The sequence below is a fragment of the Acinonyx jubatus genome, chromosome X, assembly GCF_027475565.1.
Source record: "Acinonyx jubatus isolate Ajub_Pintada_27869175 chromosome X, VMU_Ajub_asm_v1.0, whole genome shotgun sequence".
Classification (NCBI taxonomy): domain Eukaryota; kingdom Metazoa; phylum Chordata; class Mammalia; order Carnivora; family Felidae; genus Acinonyx; species Acinonyx jubatus.
The window spans coordinates 99,068,631-99,093,707 of record NC_069389.1 but is presented as its reverse complement, the minus strand read 5'-3'; the positions used below and the strand labels follow the sequence as shown (position 1 = coordinate 99,093,707).

Genomic DNA, 25,077 nt, shown 5'->3' with positions numbered 1-25,077 from the left:
GAGAGGAGAGAGAGAGAATCCCAAGCAGGCTCCATGCTGTCAGCACAAAGCCCAACATGGGGCTCGATCTCACAAACCGTGAGATGGTGACCTGAGCTGAGATTAAGAGTCAGACACTTAACCAACTGAGCCACTCAGGCGCCCCTGGCTATATTTTTAAATGCCTCCATTTCCTTGTGTTTTACCTCCTTTTTAAGACTCACCTATTAACTAATTCGGTTTTTTTTTCTAGTTGCTCAAATTGTTCTCTTTCTACTATAGATGTTAGTCATTTATTCTGTGAACATATAAAACATTCGTGTGTGGCAGGAGCACACGGCTTAAATGTTGTCACCAATAAGACATTAGTGTCAGTGACCCACTATACTACTTATAAGACTCCCTCTGGTTTTAGCCTCTCTGTCAGACCCACATCATGCTCCCAGTAGATCTTGTTAGAAAAAGAACCACGTTCACTGAGCTCCACTGTTTTGTTAAGCTTTTCAAGCAGCAAATAATCTGGTCTGCATTTGAAAATTTGGACATTATAAGTGGACTAAAAAGACACATAGTCCCTGCCCATGAGTGGAGTGTGATGTGGCTGAGGAGAAAAGACAGGAATCCTTAGAGAAGACTGTAACCTAGCATTGGGTTGTGTGATATAAACTGTAAGCACTCTAAGGGTTTAGAGAATGGGAAGCTGAATGACATTTGGAGGAAAAGGCAGAGAAAAATGAGCAGAAGGGGAAAGGTGTGGAGGAAAAGAATCTACAAAAGAGCCGGACCCATGGGGAAAGAAAAACTGGAAACTAGATTCTGACCTCTATTCCTGATAGGTAAGGTTAAGTGAACTCAAAAAAGAGTAAGATCAAAGAACAAGGCAAAGAAGAGAAAGTAGGGCAGTGGAGAACAAAAAGGCAATGCTAAATGGGAAGTGAATAACTCAGCCCTTCCTATGAAGGATAGGATGGTCCCGAAACGGATTTGTTAAAAATGGTCTGAACTGGTATCTAAAGTGCATTCTGGAGTCCAGTCAAAACACCGTGTGCTCTTGGTTATAGGCCAGATGTTAGATTTGCAACCTAACAGCACTGTATCTGTTGTGATCCTCATTCCTACCCACTTGAATTGGTAAAATACATGTCTTCTAATAGGCTCAGAAGACTTCTGCCAACACAAAAGAACAATGAAGTTATTTGATTTAATTGACAAGGAAATACCTCCATCAAGATATTCGCAAGACTTTGGAGTCAGTTGGTATATTATAACTATTGAGGCTAGACTTGCACTGTGTCTTGAAAGATGAGCAGGATTGGGATACTAGGAGAAAGAAAGGGCCCTCTCCAGGCCCAGGGAACCTAGTGTGGGCAAATAGGTCGTGATGGCAAAAAGAAAGGTACGTTTGAGAGCCCAGTGCGGAGACCAGTTGGGCCGGAGAAGCAACGCAGGACCCCGTACAGACTAATCATCAGCATCAGCGTACCAGAGATGCTGCCAGAATTACACATCAGGCTCCTGACCTCTAAGTCAAGCCGTGCTGAAGCAGGTAGTCATGGAGCAGATGAACCCCAGCATGATGCCGGAAAGCTAACAGTTAATCAAAAACGTAAATATGAGCATCACTTGTGTTAACCTTTCAGAAAGATTTCCCAGACGGAATAGATGTTATTTTATTTGATCTTTACCATAATCCACTGACATGGGCAGCTCAGCTTTTACTCTCACTAGTAGACAAAGGCAAAAAACCCTGAGCACTGGGAGATTATGGAAGGTCTCGAAAGTCAGTCCGTCTTAACCAGATGGCCCAGCCTCTACCCCCAGACTCGTCCTCCTCCTCCCATACCTGTCTTGATGATGTCTGGGTGATTGAATTTAGAGAAAAAAGTGTGGGGAGGGTCTTGGAAACCCCTATCTCAAGTCAAGAGAAGTCACCAGCCCCCTTTGAACAAGGCACCCGTTTTTTTCAATGCCTTTCAACAAAACCTTGTGCCTACAGATTGTCAATCTTGTACGTGAGGCTGTGGAAGAGAAAAAAGTCAAAAGAGTTGTTTGTCTCATCAGGCAACTGCTTTGACTAATTTTTTCTTTTACTCAGCTGTCGCGCGCGTGCACGTGTGTGTGTGTGTGTGTGTGTGTGTGTAATCGTATATTGATTGAGCCCAAATCGGTCCCCTAAATGTCTCTTAAAGTTCCACTTAAGGGGTTTAAAAATCATATTCATGCAGTATTTGTTACCCTGCCTTACCTCCTGCACATGACTGTTTACCACTTTTGACTTTGTGAACTTCTTCTCTAGCGTTAGCTTCATTACTAAAGATGTCCAGATGTTGGAGGAATTTTAAACGGGCCGTCAACAACGTGTTGTTTTTGAATGGGCACCACATGCAAATAATTGTCCTACAGAAAATTGAATTCTTCTTGAGTTAGCCCACTTCTGTGAATAGTAAGCACTGTCAGGCTTAATTCCTCATATCCTGCTTGTGTTGAGTATTCAGGCCAAGGTATTCTCCTTAGTTTGCTTTTTTATGAGAACCTCGTGGTCATGCACATACCTTGAGAGAGACTCACTTTCCCTAGAGCGTAACAACTACAGTTAGGTTTTTTCTGGTCCATGGGCAATAAATGAACTTCCCCTCCTCGGGCTAATTGTTCACATAATGTTCTTGTAAGGCGGTTTGTGTCCTTAGGATGACAGAGGCATCTCTTCACAATGTATCTGAGTAGTGTCCCAGATATAGATGCTTGATGTTTGAAGAATTTTTCAAGGTGGTGGGGAGGGAATATAAAATATTCAGCTTGCACTTGGTAAACCTCATTTATCTGAGCCCATATGTACTGAGGCCCCTTAAATCTCAGCCTGCAGGCATCTTTTAAACAAGAACTCTAGCACAAAAATAAAATAAGAGCTGTGCATTTCAACATGAACTAGAACCATCTTATTTATCCCAATCTCTCTTCACACACACACACCTACATCTTGAAAACAAGGAAAAATAATTCCTACCATTATTAGTGTCTGGTATTTCTGTTAAATATTGAGAGACCACCACCACCCCTAACCCAGGATCTCTGAGCCAATTGCATAGTGTGGAGCTTCATTTTTTTGATTCTCAGCATGAAAACTGTAGCCACCTGCTACAAGCTCAAAAGTTTTTATACCAGTAGCTCAATGGTGTGGCATTTCCCCAAAGCTTACAACAGTGTTTCAACCACTGCCTTGTCTGTGATGAATCTAGCACAGGACAGCTCAGCTACTGACAAGGGCTACATAATGCTTTATGGACTTAAGTCTTCTACTGTGTCTGTCCAACATGGAAAAGCCTAAAATGTTGAAGCAGGGCCAAGGTGGAAATGTCTGTCCATGATTCTAGGCTTAGAAAAAGTCACTTTCAGAGAGAATTATAGCAATGACTGAGCAACTGGGACACCACTTAGCACCACTTCATCCTTTTCGAAGTGCTTTCATTTCACTGGCTCTTGTGAGCTTCATGCCATTTTACCCTGTATAGTAGGTAGGATATGGGTTAGGCCATCAGGACACTGAGTAGTCAAGTGCCTCACTCAATGGCCGACAGCTAAACTGTAACAGAGGCGAACCTGAAACCCAGATCCCCTGATACGACCCCGGAGCCACTGTTCCCTCTCCTTTTCCTTACGTGGTCCATAGTGAAGGCAAAATCTTGAGGTATTTCTGTTTCCTTAGTACTCCTGAGATGGTAAGATTGGAAGACATCACAAGATCATAACACAAAGCTGTTGACAGAGCAAAGTGGATTTGAGGGAGTCTGAGCTATTCATTGTAGCTAGCTACATGGATCAAATTTATATGCAGTTAATTTGATCCACTTGATCCATGGTTCTTATTCTATTTGTTCTTAATTGGTAACCCACTTCCCCCCATATTGTAATCATCACTAATGGATAGGGGACTGTACTCGCCTTAAAGATCTTTGGAGAGAAAAATTACCATTACCTCCTTTCTAAATTCACTGTTAGAGAAATTCATGTGCAGCTCTTGACCTCATGGCATGCTTTATTTGATTTTATTTGCATTTCAATGTACAGACGGTTCCCAAGTTACTACTTTTTTTGACTTCACAATGGCACAGAAGCAATACGCATTCAGTAGAAAACGGACTTTGAATTTTGAATTTTGATATTTTTCCAGGCTATCAATATGCCACCACCCAGTATCATGAGAGTATTGTACTGCACCTCCCAGCCCCATGATCACGAACCAGACACAACCACTCTAGTTTTCTCTTTCCATACAGTATTTGATAAATTATATGAGATATTCAACACTTCATGTTAGATGATTTTGCCCAACTATAGGCTAACATAAGTATTCTGAGCACATTTAAGATAGGCTCTAAGTTAAGCTATGATGTTCAGTAGGTAAGGTGTATTAAATGATTTTTGACTTAATGATATTTTCAACTTACAATGAGTACATCAGGACATAACCCCATCACAAGTTGAGAAAAATCTGTAAGGGTGTGACAATTAGGTCTATAATTCAGCAAGTTTTATTGAACATCTGTGCCCAGGTCTACTGGATTTGTCAAGATATAAAAGTAAAGCATAATAAAATCCACTTTTGCCCTCAAGGAGTTATTGCCTGGACAAAGCATGATTAGAGAATTCACATTAAAACAAAACAAAACAAAACAAAACAAAACAAAACAAAACAAAACAGGGGTGCCTGGGTGGCTCAGTTTGTTGAACGTCCAACTCTTGATTTCAGCTCAGGTTGTGATCCCAGGGTGGTGGGCTCAAGCCCGGGTTGGGCTCTGTCTGAGTGTGGAGCCTGTTGAAGATTCTCTCTCTCTCTCTCTCTCTCTCTCTCTCTCTCTCTCTCTCTTAAATAAAAAATAAAATAAAAAACAGGTTTCTGTAGGTTAGAAAACAGAAAGACCTGAATGAACTAGAGTTTGCAGGGAAGGCTTTCTGGAAGACAAACATCTTGTAGAAGCCTGGAAACATGAATAGGATTCGAGTTGGTAAATATAATAGGCCAAGCTAACAACTATATGAAAACTCTCTCTCTCTCTCTCTCCCTCTCTCTTTCTCTCTCTCTCTCTCTCTCTCTCTCTCTCTCTCTCTGGCTCAACAAAATAGTAGTTTTTCTTGTTCACATCAGAGTCCAAATGGGTTCCCCTGGGGAGGTGGGAAAAATCTCTGCTTCAGGTGGTGACTCAGGGAACCAGGCTCCTTCTATCTAGTAACTACTCAACGCCTCTGTATCTGACTAACCTACGGGGGATGAGGGTGACCCATGGAGGAGCTCAACACAGGTTTTGTTAGGGGCCAAGCCTAGAAGTAGCATACATCACTTCTGCCCACACGTAAGTACAGAGGACGCTGGGAAATGTAACCTAGCTCTATTCTCAGAAGTAAAAATAGATAGGATGACCTGAATACATAGTAGCATTGTGTCTGCCATACTGAAGGGGGAGGGCTCTCTGAAGGAAGGATGAGGAAGAGAATGGTGGCAGAGCAAAAGCAAAGTTGAGTTCAGCTTGGATACCTACTTTTCAGGTTTGATTTGACTAAACTTGTTGAAAACAGAGAGACCAAAATGAACTAGATTTGTCACAGATTTTGAGCTTTGATCTTGGTGAGAACAAAAGAGGCTGCATTCGTAGCCAGCGTTGTATCATCCGCCATCCAGGTTATTTCATTTTCCCGTGATGAGAATTACAATTACATTTGATTATCTTTGGTTTTACAGTGCTTCTCCAAAGCATAATTTTTTAATAGACTTTATTTTTTGAGTAGTTTTGTTCACAGAAAAATTGTGCAGAATCTTCATATGTTGAAACTACCCTGTATGTTACTCTAATGGTAGATACATGTCGGTATACATTTGTCCAGACTAATACAATGTCCAACACCAAGAGTGAGGTCCAATGTAAACTGTTGACTTTGGGTGATAATGTCATGTCAGTGTAGGTTCATCAGTTGTAACAAATGTACCTCCCTGGTGGGGGATATTGATAGTGGGGGAGGCTGTGCTTCTCTGGGGGCTGGGAATATATGAGAAATCTCTGTAGCAAGACACAACTTTAAACAGCAGTACTACACTGGTTATTAGATTTACTCCAAGTTCATGGATCTTCTCTGTTCACAGCAGCCTCTTCACTGACAATATATTCCTCCTGATCGTCCTGTAGCAAGCATCATAAATTGGCAACTTGAGGATGAATCCAGTTCAAAAATATAATTCATTTGGCCACACTCAATTTATTTAAAAAAAAAAAAAGATGGAATGCATTTAGGTGGCATGTGCTCTCTCTTGTTAACCTCAGCTTTCCCTAGAACCTCACCTGGCACTAACCTACAGATTGATGTCACCTGCCCAGCCCTTAACAACATAGGAGTTTGTGACCCCTGTATCTGGGGCCTCTTTTTTAAAAAAAATTTTTAATGTTTATTTTTGAGAGGTGGGGAGGGGAAGAGAGAGAGGGAGACACAGAATCCAAAGCAGGCTCCAGGCTCTAAGCAGTCAGCACAGAGCCCGACACAGGGCTCGAACTCAGGAACAACGAGATCATGACCTGAGCCGAAGTCAGACGCTTAACCCACTGAGCCACCCAGGTGCCCCGGGGCCTCCTTTTTCTGTGATAGGTCATAAGGCAATAGTCCAGTTACCGAAATCCCCATCATATAGAAACTCTGAGTATTTTCTCAAAACTCACCACCTTTTTTTGTTTAAATTTTTTTTCATGTTTATTTTTGAGAGAGAGAGACACAGAGTGCAAGCAGGGGAGGGGCAGAGATAGAGAGGGAGACACAAAATCCAAAGCAGGCTCCAGGCTCCGAGCTGTCAGCACAGAGCCTGGCGCGGGGCTCGAACTCACAAACTGTGAGATCATGACCTGAGCCGAAGTTGGCCACTTAACCAACTGAGCCACCCAGGCGCCCCAAAACTCATCACCTTTGTGGGGATGAAGCCACAGAATATCTTTGAAGGATAATCCTGAAGAAATCCAAGAGATCTACAGGAATACAAGAATTCTTAATCTTTTGAGAGGGCTCATTAGTCACTTTGACAATGTAACTAAAGCAATGGACCATCTCCCCGTGACAAAATCTCCCCATACACAAAGCACTTTGCAGATTATTTCATGAAGTTCCTGAAACCAGTTTTTACACCACTCCTGTGGTAAAGTGATTGGTAGCCGCATTTAGGCTACATGGGATGGAGATTAAGAGACTGGACACTGAGGGGCGACTGAGTGGCTCAGTCGGTTAAGCGTCCAACTTCGGCTCAGGTCACGATCTTGCGTTTCGGGGATTTGAGCCCCGTGTCGGGCTCTGTGCTGACAGCTGAGAGTCTGGAGCCTGCCTCGGATTCTGCGTCTCCCTTTCTTTGCCCCTACCCCACTCACACTCTCTCTGTCTCAAAAATAAACACTAAAAAGAGAGAGATTGTGGACATTGAACTCAGATGAGCTAAGTCTAGCATTTTCTAGGTAGGTAGTCTGGAATTAGTCATTCAACCTCTGAACTTCTATTTCCTCATCTGAAAAATGATAGTAATACCTACTCCACAAAGCTGCTATGAGCATTAAATGAGAAAATGTCTGTAGAGAATCCAGCTCCATGCCTGAAATAGCCTCATAGTCGCAGCAAATGAAAATGGTTATTATAGTTAGTGATACTAGTCAGCCTTCATGGGTTTTCAGTGGTGCTTCCCTGGACGTCACGCTGGGCTCATCAGGAATTCAACATGGTCATTCAGGTTTGGCTTACCTGTCACTCTGAGAGATCACTTGTGACCTTCATTTCCCCAGCCCGTTCCCCAGGGTTGTTCCCGTGGCATCCTGGACTTGCTCGAAACTAATACTTATCCCAAGGCATTGTGATTGCCTGGTTATTTGTTCATCTCCCCAACCTGTGCTGAGCTCTGTTTTATACTACTCTGCTGTGCTCCTAGTGCCTAGCACTGTACCTGACATGTAATAGACACAAAATAAATCTAATGAATCAATAAATCAGGAGAAAGAGCTTCTCTAGTAAACTTTTAGAAAAATACTGGCTGATGGAGGTAGGAGAGCTTTTCATTCACTCTGCCTTGGTCAACACTCTGAGAGAATCAGAAGGAGCCAACGAGAAGACATGCTCAAAACTGGCCTTTCTTTCAGCCGGAATTCCTTGGTTAACTGGCCTAAACATCTATTGTTCCTTATGATATCTCTGAAGCCCTTTAAAGTACCTTCTAAGTCATGAAAGAAAGGACATTCCAGTCAGTAGAATATTCATTTGAATGCTTATCATTTTTAATTTGTACTTAAATTCTTTGGAAATTGACCTTTACTGTATAGAATATACTGTAACTTTTTTATTCAACAATATCGGATTAAGTCACACCATTCACTAGTCATGGAATATTACAGTGGGTTTATTAGAGTCTCTTACTGAAGAAATCCTGTTCTCATTGTTAACCACACAGTGAAGTCATCTCAGCTGGTCATTAAGCTCAGCCTCCTTCAACCCTAGTGACACACAGATATTTGTAGAGTTCTAGAAGCTCCATTTAAGGGCTACCTAGCAAGAGAACTTAACAGGCTTACTGTGCAGAAGTAACTTGACCCTTTCTGATTCTAGCGGGTAATTAAGTGGACAATAGACAGATCAGTTGGAGAATGGACTTTTCTGCCTGGTGGAGGATTTTCATATAGACCAACACATGATACCAATTTTCAGAGAATTGAATTGCACATAAACAAGCAAAATATTTTAATCTCTCTTTGATTTAAAGGGCACTTTGTGATCAACAGCTAGTGTCAGACAATTCAGCACTCTCAGTAATGGAGATTGAGCTGACACCATACTACATTTAGGACATTTCCTGGAAGTTTATTTTAACCATTTATCTCTGTATCATAAAATTAAAGAGCACATTGTGTCAAGGGGGAAAAACTAGTATTTCCGTTTTCTGGTTGCTAGGGCTGCAGATGGAGAGAATTTTATGACTGCTTTCCATAGCTTATATTCAAAAGAAGATTCATTTTCAAGATAGAAATAATAAAAATGTAGGTGGCCTCAACAGCTGTAATTTTTATAAATTAAATACAAACATGCCTTCTGCCAACGTTTGAAATTGGCATTCTGCACGGCCAAATACTCTGATCTTTGCTGTTACCTAATTTGGGATTTTAGCTACTATTTCCAGGCTATTAACCTCCACATCTGGGCTCCCCGTGACCTCACATCAGGAAATCCCTGCTGTTTCAGTATTGATCAGCAGTGCCTCTTCCCCAACAGGTGATACATTTATTAGTAACTATCCAGGCTGCCCCAGCTTTAGGCAATTGTCTTCTTAAGAATTATAGCATTTATTCATTGGAGGATAATAAGACAAGGGAAGAAGTCAAATAATTTCGCCTGTAATTTGCAGCTGTTTCATACAGAGCTATGCTTCACAGAGAAAAGAGCCTGCAGTTCAGATATTATATAATGTCCCCTACTTTGCATAAGACATTGTGAATAATTTTTTTACAAGATGCACTTTATTTATGAGCAGGTCCCTCCATAGAAAGAGCTTGTTAGGGCTTAATGCTGATGAATGGAGACAGCACCATTCACACTTCCAGGTTATGGTCTGTCAGTGCTTTCATTATATGCACTAATTTACAAGGATTTATTTATTTTCTCACAAATGTAAAAATGTGCTCCAAGCTAAACACGCTGTCTGGGTGTCTGAGCCCGATGTTTTCCTTGCTGGAGGTAGGGTGGGGTGGGAACTCAAGCTATCTGTGGTACTCTTCCCGCCTCCACTCCCAGCCACTGCCTCACCTTGTGGTAATCTCCAAGATCTATCTTTTTTTGCTTGCTGTAGAAATGAATAGTGGTTAAAATTTTAAACCCTGGAAGTGGTTCTCTCAATGCAGTTTAATTCCCTTCTTAGCCAAACAAAGACTGTGCCTTCCATTGTGTTTTCAGTGGTAAGGAAAATGCTGGCAGTAAGCACATCAATGGATGTGGCCGTTGGAATGAACTCTGCCCACAACATTAGGTACCACATTTTGGAAATCTGGGTACAACAATATCAAAATATGAAAGTTAATTGAATCTGCAGATCTTGCTAGCCCCAGATGGCTTTATGTGCTCTGAAATCATTCACATCTCCATCTCTGAAAAAAAAAACTTAAAATATACTGGGCATGTGCCACCTTCTCCCACTCAACCTAACAAATGGTAATAGATCATGCTGACTGCATCATTGACACCCCAGGGCTGTAACAATACTCATTATGGAGGGGAGACCACCCCCTTCCAAGTAATGGCAAAAATAATTCCTTTTCCTGCCTGGGATTTCCAGTTTGGTTTTTAACCACAGTGAAAATTAAATGCCCCTTAAACCTCACCAGTGAAGAGTTTCTAAAACTAGTTGTTTGGGGAATCTCTGCGTGTGTGTGTCTGTGTCTGTGTCTGTGTGTCTGTGTGTCTGTGTGTGTGTGTGTGTGTGTGTGTGTTGGTTGGTTGGTTGGGAAAGGAAAGTGAGAAGAAATGAAAATATGTACATATAAAATGCACCCTGATGCACTCGTAAAGCATCTATCACACAGCTCCTCGAAGACCTTCCTACTACTTCTTTTTCAACTCCACACATAAATATAACCCAATCAAATTTAATTAAAGAGTCTCCAGGATAATGGAGTCTTTTGGAATTTGGACCATGATGAAAGAAACGGCTGCACAAATATATGGAAAAATATCCGACAAACGGTCAGCCAAATAAGCCCCGAAGGCCACACTAGTGAGTATTTAATAAGCCTCATCTGTGGAACTCAGCTGACATGAACAGAGAGAACGCGGTTCACAGTGTTTAGAAGTTAACAAAAGCTAAAAGTGGAAAACCATGTAAAGTCCAGGATTATCCTCCCTGGATCAGCACAAACTTCACCCTCTGATGAGGATGAGGAATGTAGTGGTCACAGGAACAGAACTGTCCCCCCTGGTGTCCACATCAAGATAAAGAGCTCCCCAAATACACTAGTTCCTGTAGGAATTCATTTCTTTCTCTATACCTTTTGTGAATCTGTTCCAACTTTCAAAGGGTTAGAATCTCTAAATTTACTGCCTTCTTGTTGGAGCAACACTTCCACGGTATTGCTCTTAGTTTCTGTGCACCTGGATTCTTTGTCCCTTGGCCTTCACAGAACTTGGCAGAGTGACATTCAGTATGTGTTTGGTAAATAATTCATGATTTCAGACACTTCAAGCTGAACTGCTCTCAGCCTTTCTCTCTCCAGACTTGAGTCGTGATCTTTCAGCCCATCTTCTTATGACAACCAAATTTTAAATTTCAGACTCACTGATAATTTAATACAGAGGTCATAGAAGGTAATCATAGGCCTGCCTGCCACAGGGCAGACCAAACACTAAGCATTGGAGGCTTTGAGTTTGCCAAAACAAAAACAAAAAGAAAAAGCAGAGGTATGCCTTGGTTCATCATTAGTCCACATGTCCTGGAGATGGAAGAACTGTTCATGTGGTGTCATCCTTTGACCTGCTCAATCTTAAAAGTCTCTTTTAGAAACCTGCTGAAAGGTCCTTATGCATCTAAAATTGAAAAGGGGACTTACTGACACGAAATTCCCCTTGTTTGGACATGCTGGTTTCCTTGGAGAACTCTCCAAAAACATACATGACTTTAGAGGCATTCGGGGAAAGTGAAAATGAATCTGTAACTTTTATAGATGCTCAGGATTAATACTTCATGAGGAACATCAGGATTAATCAAAGTACACCATGAAGCCAAGTCTAACATTAACCTCCTGCCAACAAATTAGTTCATCTGAAAGCAGTTCATTAAGTTGGGTTTATAAACTGTCTTTAGGTGAGTTCACTGTTGGCCCGGAAAATGATCGGGTGTGTGAATGTGTGTGTGTGTGCGTGAACACACACTAAAAGGACATGCTTGTTGTCACAGATGTTCCCAACTTTAATATGCATTCTGTGTCTCACAAGGTCTGGATAAAGGAGAGATCAGAAAAGACTAAATTGTAGACTAGTGTTAAAGTAATGCCATGTGGTTATTTTCAAGAGCACTGTCAAAAGCACCAAGGGAAGCAGGAACACCATATGTTCTTTATATATGTCTGACACTTTTTAAATGTATTATTTCATATGATATTTATAACAACCTAGGCGAAGAGTAACCAACTCATCCCAGTTTGGCCAGGACTGTCCCAGTTTTAAAACTGAACCCTGCCTCAATCCCAAACTAAGACAGTTGCTCACCTTTGCTTAGGTAAGGCAGTAATCAACGTTCTGAGACCAATTTCCAGTGTTGGGGGGGGGGGTCCCCCGACACCACCAGCAGAGCAGTTCTCGGATACCAGCTGAGTATCCTACAGTTTCACTCAATTCTGACACTATCCACCCAGAGAAAGTCCACTCCCACAGGTGAGGGGCTCAGGCCCACAAAACTGCCCCCACAACGTACACACCCTCTTCAGATGCCAACCGAAAGTCCAGGTTGTCACCAGCTATAGATTGGAGGTTCCAATGATCCCCTCCTTGGGTTCAATTAATGAGCCAGAGGGGCTCACAGAACTCAGAGAAACATTTCACTTACAGGATCACCGGCTTATTACAAAAGGATATAACTCAGGAACAGCCAAGATGGAAGAGACGCATAGGGCAAGGTGTGTGCGAAAGGCTGTGGAGCCTCCGTGCCCTCTCCAGGCACACCACTCTCCTCACATCTCCATGTGTTCACCAACCTAGAAACTCTGCAAAGCCTGAACTTGTGGGTTTTTAATAGAGGCTTTATAACATAGGTGTGGTTGATTAAATCATTGACGGTTGGAGACTGACCTCAGTCCCCAGCCCCTCTCCCCTCCCCAGAGGTCTGGGGGTGGGACTCAAAGTACCAACCCTCTATTCATGAATGGTTCTCCTGGCAAGCAACCCATCTTCAGATGCAGTCCAAACATCCCCTCGTTAGCGTAATAAAAGACACCTTTGTCTCTCTCGCCACTTTAGAAATTTGCAAAGGTTTAGCAGCTCTGTGTTACAAACTGGGAAGAAGGCCAAATACATATTTCCTATTATAAATCACAATATCACAAGCAGATTGTCTTTTCCATACTTTACCAAAGAGGAGGTTAAAATTTGGAGAGACAAATGACAACCGAAGTCACGTAGGAGTTGTAAGTGATGTATCAGTATTAGAACCCAAGCCTCCTCCCCACTATTATATATTTTCCAAAACACCAGGCTGTAATTAACACAACGTGTAAAAACTACCGTGAGAATTTTATCGGCTTTCATTTTTTCTAGAAGTTTGACCATTCCCTTTGTGACACCATAATTTTGCTTTCCAAACTCTTAACAGATAATATAGAGAAAAAAACACAGTCCAGCTTATCAGAATTATTACAGACTCTCTGTGAGCTGAGTGTGAATTGATGAAAATAACTTTAATACCTTCCAAGTCACTTATTTCTAATGCAACCATGAAAATAAGCGGTGGCCTATGCATCTGCACACTAAAAGAAGTGTAATATATGCTGCCTCCCCGGTCTCTTCCCACTTATCTTAAAGGGGATTTTTTTTTCTGTTTGTGGGGGTAAGCAAGTATTAGGGGGCAGAAATGTAAAACTACACAACACAAAATGGTTAGACCTGGCTTTATTTCCCCGTTACGTTTTATCATTTCTTCTCAATACACAAAGAAGGGAATGTGTGTCTGAACAAACCTCTCCCATTACTGTCCTGGCTGTGCTGAGCCAAATTGAATCCATATGTCTTTAACATGCTCTTCCGTTTCTATGGCTTCTTTCAAAATACTGATCTTGGTGCAAATGTGGCCCACTAGACTACTAATGCTCATTTGCTTCTTCCCACCAGGCATCACGGTTGATAGGCATGGATTCATTTACTTTGTGGATGGGACCATGATTCGGAGAATTGATGACAATGCTGTGGTCACAACTGTAATCGGCTCAAACGGTCTGACTTCCACACAGCCACTGAGCTGTGACTCAGGAATGGACGTCACTCAGGTAGGCACCGCTGGTTTCCAAGCGTTATCGCCATTTGGCATCATGGAAATGGATAACAATTTTCTCATACAGAAATTAGGTAGAAAGGAAGCCTGGTGTATCTGTTATAACATCAGAGAGCAGAAGTTTCTCTTTCCGCGAGTTACTTTTTTCCACCTCAGATAAACTCACTTGGGAGTACTACCCGGGGGAATGTTGGCGTAAGAATAAGAATAAAGAAAAGAATAAGAATAAAGGCTCTCAAATTTGAATCAATTGGAGGGTAAAAGTCAGTCTTTTCCAAGTTACATAATTCTATTATTTTTAAATAATGCAGTAACGCACATTTGGAAAAGCACTGACTACTGAGGTCTGTAGAAATCTTTCTTAATTTTCTTTAAGGTTTATTCATTTTTCAGAGACAGTGAGAGACAAAGCATGAGTGAGGGAGGGGCAGAGAGAGAGAGGGAGACACAGAATCCGAAGCAGGCTCCAGGCTCCAAGCTGTCAGCACAGAGCCTGACGCAAGGCTTGAACTCACGAACTGTGAGATCATGACCTGAGCCGAAGTCGGAGGCTCAACCGACTGAGCCACCCAGGTGCCCTATTATGGTCTCGCGGTTCGTGAGCCTGGAGTCTGCTTCGGATTCTGCGTCTCCCACTCTCTCTCTGCCCCTCCCCCACTCACACTGTCTCACTCTTTCAAAAATAAATACATTAAAAATTGTTTAAAAAGGAATCTTTTGTAATGCATATACAAGCATGACTTGTTATGTAAACAGCTGTATTTAAGGCATTTGAAAGTTTTAAGTAGAGGCAACATTCCCTCTGAGATCTACTTTACATTTATTTAGGAAAGCTTTTTGTCAGAACAAAAGGGAAAATTCAGTGTAACTTTCATCTGAGTCAAAAATTCTGATTTTACCACAGTTGTACACAATCAGGATTGGACATATAGAGAGATTATAGAGCATACAGCACAGTTCCGGCATCCTCTGGGTGTCTTCCTCAGTCTGCAGTGTGAGAGAAATAGACTAGACAGTCCTCAAAGGGACTTTTGAGCTCTAACAGTCCATGAACCCGAGACTCCGATGAAGTAGATTATTAATCTTTTCAAATGAATTAGAGTAGATGTTGACAGTTTTAGGATTGGTTAGTGAGTGTATCGGAGAGGGTGATTTTGACTGCAAATAATGAAACACGTATCTAAAAATAGTCCAGGGGCACCTGGGTGGCTCTGTCGGTTAAGCATCCCACTCTTGATCTCGCTTCAGGTCATGATCTCACGGTTGGTGGGTTCGAGCCCCGCATTGGGCTCTACCCTGATAGTGCTGAGCCTGCTTGGGATTCTCTCTCTCCCTGTCTCTCTGCTCCTCCCCCATGGGCATGCACGCTATTATTCTCTCTCTCTCGCTCTCTCTCTCTCTCTCTCTCTAAAAAAATAAAAATAAAAATAGTTTGGGGCACCTGGGTGGCTCAGTCGATTGAGCGTCCGACTTCCCCACTCATTCTCTCATTCTCTCTCTCTCTCTCTCTCTCTCAAAAACAAAAATAAAATAAACATTTTTTTAAAAAATCTAAAAAAAATAAAAATAGTTTAAACTGTAAGGTCTCATGAATTCACATAGTGAGATGATCAGAGGTAAGAAAGATGCCAGGAATCGAATCATGTGCCCTTGCCTTCACCGGACACTGGCAAAGGGGAAATGGGATCTCCAAAATGGACTCAAACCCTCTGGAATTGGGTTCCCTTCCCTAAGCATATTGCTGCCTAATTCTTAAATGAAAACCAGGCTTCTCTTGGCAAGGGATGAAGGATCGCTGCTGGGGAGGCAGCCAGCGATATCTGCCAGGGTTAGGGCATTCATGTCGCTTTGTGCTTTGTACCCCTGGAATCTAGCACCACAAGGCAAGTAAAGCATCATCTGGAAACCTTGCTTTAGTCGTTAGCTCTGTGATCCCTTCCCGTCTCCATCCTCCAAACATACACATCTCTATAAAACACTAAAAATGTGCCTATTTGGGGGATTTCTTCTTCTCTATGTGCCCCTCCCTCGCCTCAGAAATGCAGAAAGTAATCAGATATAGTCCACTACAAAAATAAAATGGGCCTGAAAAGGCCCTGGAAAGGCCTGGAAAACTGACCCCATGAATGAACCATTCTTAAGAGAGATTTGAGTGGATCAGGCTGTCGAGTCGTCGAGCAACCTAACTTTCCATGATGCAAAATCCTGTGGAAGGCAAGGAAAAGGAGCATTATTTATGGCAGAAAGGAAGGGTGTGAATGTGTTTCCATGGAGGAGGAGGACGAAAGAGAAGATGCACGTATATGATTCACTTGTGGGATATTTTTAACTTAAAATAGGACACTTAGTATTGCAATCAGTCAAGTCTAAACAACTTATCTGTTTCTGTGTGGAAAAGTTATGCTCAAAAGAGAATTCTTTGTCTAAATAGAGCAAACATATGCTCCTCATCACCATGAGAAGGGTTCTTTTTCACATGCCATTTGCTAGCCATAATTGCCACAATAAAAAGCTACCTCGTCCCTTTCAGGTGGGGATGTAGAGCGCAGCCCAGTGAGAAGGAGCCCTGGTAACCAGGACGCAGAATCACATTTCCCCTATGGTATTTCATTCCAAGCCTCAGTTTCCCTCATGCCCTCCCTTCCTTTTTCCTTATACAGCTTCAGCTTTAGAAAAACAGTCATTTGGGGGAGTAGATGGGGAGGCTGGCTCAGTCATTTAAGCTTCCGATTTTGGCTCAGGTCAAGATCTCGAGGTTCGTGAGTTCGAGCCCCTCGTGGGTCTCTGTGCTGACAGCTCGGAGCTTGCTTCAGATTCTGTGTCTCCCTCTCTCTCTGCCCCTCCCCCACTTGCTCGCTCTCTCTCTCTCTCTCTCTCTTTCTCTCTCTCAAAAATAAACACGAAAAAAATTTTTTTAAAGATCTCTCTAGCTATTGCATAGAGAACTAAGTGGAGGGAAACAGTGTTACAGGCAAGGAGACCACTTAAGAGGCTGTTGAAGTAATATAGGTGTGATGGAGACAAAAGATATATATAAATGACTAGCACCTTGTCAAAAGACTTCTGTACAAATTAAATTGCTTTCCAGCGTTTTTGGGATGCATAGATGACGTTTCTTTGGGTTACAACTCTGATGACACTGAACGTGAAGATGCTCAGCTTTATGCAGGTTACACAGGCAAGCAATGACAATGGCCACGCCTAAAGTATCAGCGGTATGGGTTAAGAACCTGGAGAGGTCAGTGAAGCATTGGTGCCAAAAGCAAAGAACTCGTTGACTGGACTTAATTGCAGGATTAAGGAAGTACAGGTATGATGGCACTGTTCTCTGAGATAAGGAATCCAGGAAGAGGAGAAGCAGGGTTGGGGGTGAGGGTTGAATGATGGGCTCAGTTCAGGACATGGTGGCTTTGAGGTGCCAAGTCTTGCAGTTGTCTTGCAGGCAACTGGAAATAGGTCTAAAGCTCAAGGCCTGAAAAGGAGGTTAGACTTGGGATTATCAGTCCACACATGGGAACAACAAATGGGGCAATGGATGGGGTCTTCCGGGGGGGGGAGGGCGCCCATGGCATCAAAAGAAGAGAAGGCTTAAGACCAAACTCCAAGGATATTAATACTCAAGAGAAGGCTGAGGAATGGATAGGAGGCCACAAAGGAGACTGAGAGGGAAACACCTGACAAGTAGGAGGAAAACCAGGAACGTGTGCCGTGAAAAAGCCAAGGGAAACAAGCTTTTCAAAAGGAAGGGAATGGTTAATGCCAGCTGCTGCTTTAGAGGTCACATAAAATAAGCTGTTTTTTTTTTTTTTAAGAAGCCATTTGGCTTGACAGCATTCGTGACTCTGATAGGAATGCCTTTGGTGGAGTGCTAATTAATTGGAATAGGATTGCAGTGGTAGAGTGGGAGGTGAGGAAATGGAGAAAGTGAAAATAGATCACTTTTTTGAGATGCCTGGCTGGGAAGGGGAGGCTTTGGCATTAAAGCAAGTCAGCTCCCAGGTGTGTGCAAATCAGCACCCAGGTGGGGCACAGGTGCATGACAGGTGGGGAACACTGAAATCAGCTGGGTGGCTGGATAAAGTGTCTCCCGGGAGGAAGCCAGTGTGTGGCACAGCTGCCCAGACGCTCAGCCTCTATGGCCACAGCTCCCGCTGTCTGTTTAGACAACTGTGGCAGATGGGGGACCTGTGTTTTCCGTGACTGTACTGGAGAACATGGGCCGTCTTCCGCTGGAAGGAAGAAAGCTGAGTAGGGAGCGTCATAACACCTCCCAAGAGCAAAGCCCCCGGTGTTGGTAGTAGTACTTACGGTGACCCAGCTGGGCTTACACAGTGCTCGGTTTCCTATTTCAGTAAATCAAAATACATTGATGGGTGAGGGTGGAGACACATGTCTAAATGAGAGCACAAAGAGTCTGCTGACAGAAACAGACAGGAGAGAAAATAGAGGCCTGTGCAGCACGAAGATTTGAATCAGACCTACGAAGAGCTTACCGATTCTAAGACTGTGTGGCAGCATCGTGCATTATCAAAAGACCTTACACAGTCCCTGCGTTTTGAAACTTTTAAAGGCAATGTTGGATAACAGTAATCTATGAATGCTTGAAATACAAGCCTCTCTGGACTCAGGAAGACGAACCCACTGTTTTCTCAGGGTCTCTTCCAACTCTGAAGGTTTCTCTTCAGAAATATAACCCAGTTCCTAAAGTTCCTTGTTACTTTCCCTGCATTTCAAAACCAAAAGGTCCCCAACAAGGGAAGGTCCATCCATGGTAGCATAGTACCTTTGGAAGCTGGGAAGTGATGTGGAGAACATCCTTCTTTCTCTTCTTTGTTTTCGTCTTCTGCACTTTTCTGAGGCAAACCTGAACCCCAGGGGGAATTCGTCCTTGATAGTCTGCCTTAATATTCAGTACATCATGATGGCCTCCCTATAGTAATTCTAATAATAACGGCTACCACTTATTGAGAGCGTACTATGTGCCCGAAACTATGCTGTCTTATTCACACTCTTGCATTTTATCTCCACAACCCAACCACCCTTGAGAGGTACCTATAATTATCTCCAGCTACAGCAGAGAAAACTGGTAGTCAGAAGGATTATGTACTGTGCCTTGACCATGGAGTTATTAAGTGACTCAGGCACAAGTTTTCTGGCCCCCAGTGTGCATTTTTCCAACTTCTCCATTTTCAATGACAATTGGAGATGACCAGGTATCATGGTAGTTAAGTGGATGACAAATGCCGTTTGACGAATATGCTGTTTATTCACAGAATGTGTGTTTAGTGGCACTTAGGAAATAGTTTAATAAAACCTAATCATCTCAAGAAATGAAATTTGCTTTGACAATAAAATCAGCCATTTGTTCCAAATCAATATCTTTTTTTGATTTACTGAAATGTGAACCTGAATTCTCGGTATAAACTCTGAAGCATGACTGCCCTTTGTAAGCACTGCTATAAACAACCAGGCCCTTCACTTCAGGGGATGAGTTGATTATGGAGAGATTGGGCTCTTTATTTCCGTCGCTGCTTTTGAACCATCCTGCTCTGGTAACTCACTTCCATCTCGTGCCTGACTAGAATGGAACTAGGAGTTAGACCAGGTCTCTTGGTGTGATAGCAAGTTTGAGAGCTGGCTTACTCCTTAGAGCCAGCTGCATGCTCTCCCCAGATCAACCTGATAGCAGATACACAAGAAACATGGACCTTTTCTGTGTATAGACAATGCAGTTGACCCATTGTCCATAAGACACACACTTTGAGGTGTTTGTCTAGAGGATCTGACGTATAACCACTCCTTTATAAATGCTCGTTGGATCATCTGTATGCCTCTGAGTAGTTCCCAAAAGCACCCGTTCGTCAAATGGGCCTAACAGGTGGAGGGAGGTATCATCTGTGGTTATGAAGGAAGGCCATAACTGGTTCTTTGGAGGAGCAAACTTTGGCCCCACGCATTCAATCTGTTCAGCTAGTCTACTATGAACCCCAGTCCTCCTCCCAATCAGTTGATGCTGGACCTTGCTCCAGAATATTCTCACCATATAATAACCAGCCTCTCTTCAAATGCCTCTTATGAACAGAAAACTCACTACCTCCTCCAGGCAGCTCATTCCATGCTTGAATGCCTCCGCCTGATAGAAAGTTCTTCTGGGATACTTTTTAACTTTTTAGTAGTCTTTTAACTTTCACCATCTAGTCTTATTGCGACTCTTGAGGCCCTGTGTTACCAATTTAATCTGTTTTCTATGAAATAAATGTATTAAGTGATCCATGAGCTATACTGGGTACTTCCTCTGTGGCATCTTATTTATCCTCATGACCGCCCTTCAAGGTGAGTACGGTGTATCGTTTCCCTATTTTTAACAAACGTGAAAAACAAGGTTCAAAGAAGTTGAGTAACTTGGTCAAGATCACACAACCAATAAGTGACAGAGTTGAAATTTGAACCCGTCGACTTGAGGGCAAAGTCCACATTCTTTTCACCAAACTGCTCTTCTAACTGCCTCCTCCACATGACAGCCTGCTTGGTGTATGTGAGCAAGTCTGTCAGGCCTTCTAAGTCCCATCCCTGATCCACTTAACTGCCCCACACTTGCCATGGTTTTGAGCTCCTTTGCCATTCTCCTCACTCTTCTCTGAACATGTTCCCATTTATTTAATATCTCTTCGAGAGTGAGGTTTCCAGGCGTGAACGAAACAATCCACATATGCTCTAGCTCAAAGGTAGAATGGAGACTATCACAACCCTCTTTCTATATTCTCTGTTTCGGTTCATCTTGCCTGGCGGTCTTCAAAAGGATTTTTGCCAAAGAACATTTATTTCAAATAAAGTAAGTCCCCGTTTATAAAACCGATGCAAACAGCAGATCAAATAAGAAGTGATATACAAGAACCTTCCCTATTCGGGCTCAGTCCCACCCAGTGGTAGTTTACACGGTGACCCCAAGACCTTTTTGGAAAACGCCAAGGAAGTAAAAAGCACAGATTGAGAAACCACAGGTAAAGTTAAATTGGATTTTTGGACATTTTTTGATCTATGATGTGATTGCAGGGTGCTAAAAATGCACATGTCTCTCATCCCAGTGTCCTCATCTTGTATTTGAACAGTTGGTTGCATCATAGTGCAGGATCTTACATTAGTCTGTATTCGATTCTATCTCATCAGATTCCATCCATATCTTGGCATTCTTCTGCCATTATCCAATATCTTCACTGTCCTTCCCAGCCTTGTGTCACTTATGGATTTGATGAATGCCTTCCATGTCCTCATCCATGATAACACTGATGGATAGATAGGCCAAGATGAAGTTGTGGCACCATTAGAGTAGTCATCTGTTAGACTTTGAACCCATCTGTTTGCACTATCACCTATGGGTTGCGATTTGTAGTGGATCCGGAAACCAATATATTGACCTATGACCAGCTTTAAGAAAAAAAGAAATAGAACACAAAACCTTAGAATGTGTCATGTGTAGTAAGGATGAGTAAGTAATGTTTCATGAAACTTTTATTTCAATTGTATATCTCAGATAATGGGATAAAATATAGGTCTTACTGAGGGTCACAGTCAAAACAAGTTTGAAAGTCACTAGCCTCACCTATATTTTCTTCAACTTATCCACAAAGAAACCTTACCAGGCTGGTAACTCTGTTTAAAAGGAAGTAAGAGGGGCTCCTGGGTGGCTCAGTTGGTTAAGCATCCGACTTCAGCTCAGGTCATGATCTCACGGGTTGTGAGTTCAAGCCCCACGTCGGGCTCTGTGCTGACAGTTCAGAGCCTGGAGCCTGCTTCGGATTCTGTATGTGTGTCTCTCTGTCTCTGCCCCTCTCCTGCTCACACTCTGTCTCTCTCAAAGATAAACATTAAAAAACTGTTTTTAAGTAGGGAAGAAGAATCCCTCAACATAATTTATTTCCAGTCATAGTATCCATAAACACCATTTCCTCATCTAAGAAGTAAGAAAAAATGGTTTACTAACGCATTTGAGGATCTTTTCCAAATCGATATCAGGTTTCCACCATGAAATCTGTGAGGCACATCTTCTGAATCTTCTTGAGGTCAGAACTATGATTACCCACCTCTTACCTTCCAGCGCATCCTCTACTGCCCACTGTTTCTCAACAATCACAAGAAAAAATTGTTCTAAAAACCCAGTTGCAAGCTGTCTCTAAGAGGTCATTTTTCCTGGCCAGGAGACTTGAACTCAGTTTGAAGAAGTTAGGTGCTGTGTTACAGTCCCTTCACTCATCCTGGACTCTAGTAACTTTGAATCAGTGTTCCTTCCAGTCATTCTTCTTAACAGAGAAAACCAAACTTTCCCCTCTCTCATCCATCAGCATTACGCCACCTGCCCCAAGCAGCACACCTCTGCCTTGCTTGCTTGTCTTCCGCTTTTCACATAGCTGAAAAAGCCGTTTTCTAGTGTCCTTAGAATTTTTTGCAAGTTTCAGGTAAAACTAACCAACGCTGAATAGAAGGAGAAATACAAAGCTCCCTTTTCAAACTCTACATGTCAATTCAACTTGATACAAGTGGATTTAGCATCTTCTGTTGTTTTGAGAAATATATATATATATAATAACATCCAGGCATGAAAAGCTACCTCAATCAGGGGGAAAAAAGAAAATAAACCAAACACAGTAGTTTTAGAACAGAAAAAGGCACCTTCTTTTCCCTTCTTAAACTCTTGCCTGATGTTTCTCATTGTCTCCTCCTGTCTCCCTTGCCAACCCTTTCATGTCTACAGAATGTCCGCCCATCACCGCAAGCGATACAGATGATATTGAAACTCAAGTTCTTCAGGGGTTACCTGATTTTCTTTGTGCGCTTCCATCACTCTCCCATGTGCACACTGAAAGAGAACAGAATTAGATCTTTCGAATGAAGGCCATTATAAGTAAAATTCCCTGCAGGGACAGACTTCTAAATTTTGTGAAGCTCTGTAGGGAATCAAGAAAATCTGAATTATAATAAGTTTGCTTGAATAAAGGGATCTTCCAGGGAAAAAAAAAAAAGAAAGTTTATTTTTAAAGTTCTTGCCACCAGCGATGACCATCTCCACACCTCCACCCCCACCACCCCTTCCCAATGCTTCAGTGACTGTGGAACCTGTCTCACTGTCAACACGAAGAAGAGGTCTGTGACCACACTCCAGATAGTCCATAGAGGAGGATATGTGGTTGAAGGAGGGCGTGAAGGATGGAGGGAGTTGTTGGTTAACAGTAAGACAGAGAAGATGAAAGCAACTGATCTGAGATACCTGGAAACACCTCTGTCAGGGGCCAGCAATACCAGTGGACACAGCCGGGGGGGGGTAAAAGAAAGGTGACAAAAGGGATAAGAGATTAGGAGTGCAGAATGGCTCAAACAGCAGATTCACAAGGCCCATGGAGTAGGAAAATGAAACCAAAAAAGTTATGTGGTAGCCCTTGTGCCATTTACTTTATCCTATTTGGTCATGGTTAGTTCAACCAACTAAAGCACCCACTGCAATGGTGACCACCAACGAACGGGTCAGGTGGCATTAAAACTCGTACCAGGATAGACAAAATCTGGTATAAACGTACAACGGAATATTACACGGCCTCAAACAAGGAAATCTGGTCCCGCACTACAACACATGAACCTCGAGGACATTATGCAAAGTGAAATGAGCCACAAAAAGAGAACTATGGCATGATTCCACTCCTATGAAGTATCTAGTCAAAATCATAGAAACAGGAAGTAGAAAGGTGATTACCAAAGGATGAGGGGAAGAAGGAATTCACGTTTCATGGGTAGAGTTTCGGTGTCACAAGATGAAAAAGTCGTAAAGATCTGCTGCAGACAATAGGAATGCACTTAACAGTAGTGAACTGTGCACTTCAAAATGGTTGAGATGATCAATGTAATCTTACGTGGTTTGTTCACAACAGTAACAATAAAAAATTCATACAAACCAAACCTCCAGTGGATATTCCCATTTCCTTTCACTGTTCTCATGCCTGGACAACATCAATTGTACAGCAGTCTACCTACTCAGCAATTGGTTGCCGCAGCAGTCCCAACGTAAGCGTCCTAAATCAGCGATGTTCTGCTCTATTCATCTGAGCCACATGCACTCAGTCAATCCCCATCAGTCACAGCCAGTCCCTCCCGCTGATCTGAAGCCTCATCCTATAAATGCAGAAATGAGAGTGGGGGCAGGTGCTAGTCTCTACCAGGCAAAGAGCGAGCTCAGTCTACATCAGCCATGGCACTGCTAATGTAGCCATCTTCTCAAAGACCTCAATCTATCAGGAACATTAAATGTGAAAGTGTTTAAAATAGAAAGCGATGGCTACTAAAAATGAGCAAGCTTCCTGCCAGATGCGTTTATAAGCTTGGAATATTTTCTTTTCTTCCGGATTACTGGGACATATTTTACTAAAGTTCCCTGGCCAATGACCTAATCACCTATTTCCCTTTGACCAATGTAGCAAGTCAAGTAAAAAGAACGTAAGAGAATCCTGACTGTGAGTCCAGATTCTGCCATTTATTAGCAGTGTGACCTCCGTCGACTGAAGGTCCCTGGGTCTGAGCTTCCTCACCACTAGAAAGTGGGATAAAAACACATATTGCCTCCTGAGGCTGTTGTGATAGCTAAACAAGAAAACAAATACGAAAGAACTTTGGTTTTCGAAAGACACTCGCAACTGTACATTGTTAGTGTTGATCAGAACGGAGGAGAGAGGTCCTATGGCATTACATGTAACCTTGGCTTTTATGTGTTCATCTGCCACACCAGTTAGGTGGGTGGCATATGGAAAGACGGTGGCATAAATGTCGATATAAGTAGCAATCAAATTATGCTGTCACAAGAGCATAAGATGGCAGTTAATGTTGTTCAGACTCTGATTTGATAGCAGCACCAAGAATCATTTATAAAAGTTTTCTTTAAGAGTCCCTAGTGACTGTCCACATTACTCACCTGTGAACGAGTGATCCGTTAGCGTTTATGCCTGAAATTACATAATAATGCTAAATAAACACTACTTTTTGTTGCCATTTCTATATTCTAGAAAAAGAACATCTATTTTTGAATCATT

The 25,077-nt window shown here is 42.4% G+C and overlaps 1 protein-coding gene across 2 annotated transcripts in view; it reads left to right on the top strand.

Moving 5' to 3' along the window:
* Positions 1-25,077, top strand: part of TENM1 (teneurin transmembrane protein 1) — a 779,729-nt gene that overhangs the window by 692,304 nt on the left and 62,348 nt on the right. For both annotated transcript variants that reach the window (XM_053201635.1, XM_027054328.2), the window contains one exon: positions 13,849-14,003. In XM_053201635.1, coding sequence (XP_053057610.1) covers positions 13,849-14,003 — 155 coding nt within the window. The remainder of the gene's footprint in view (positions 1-13,848; positions 14,004-25,077) is intronic.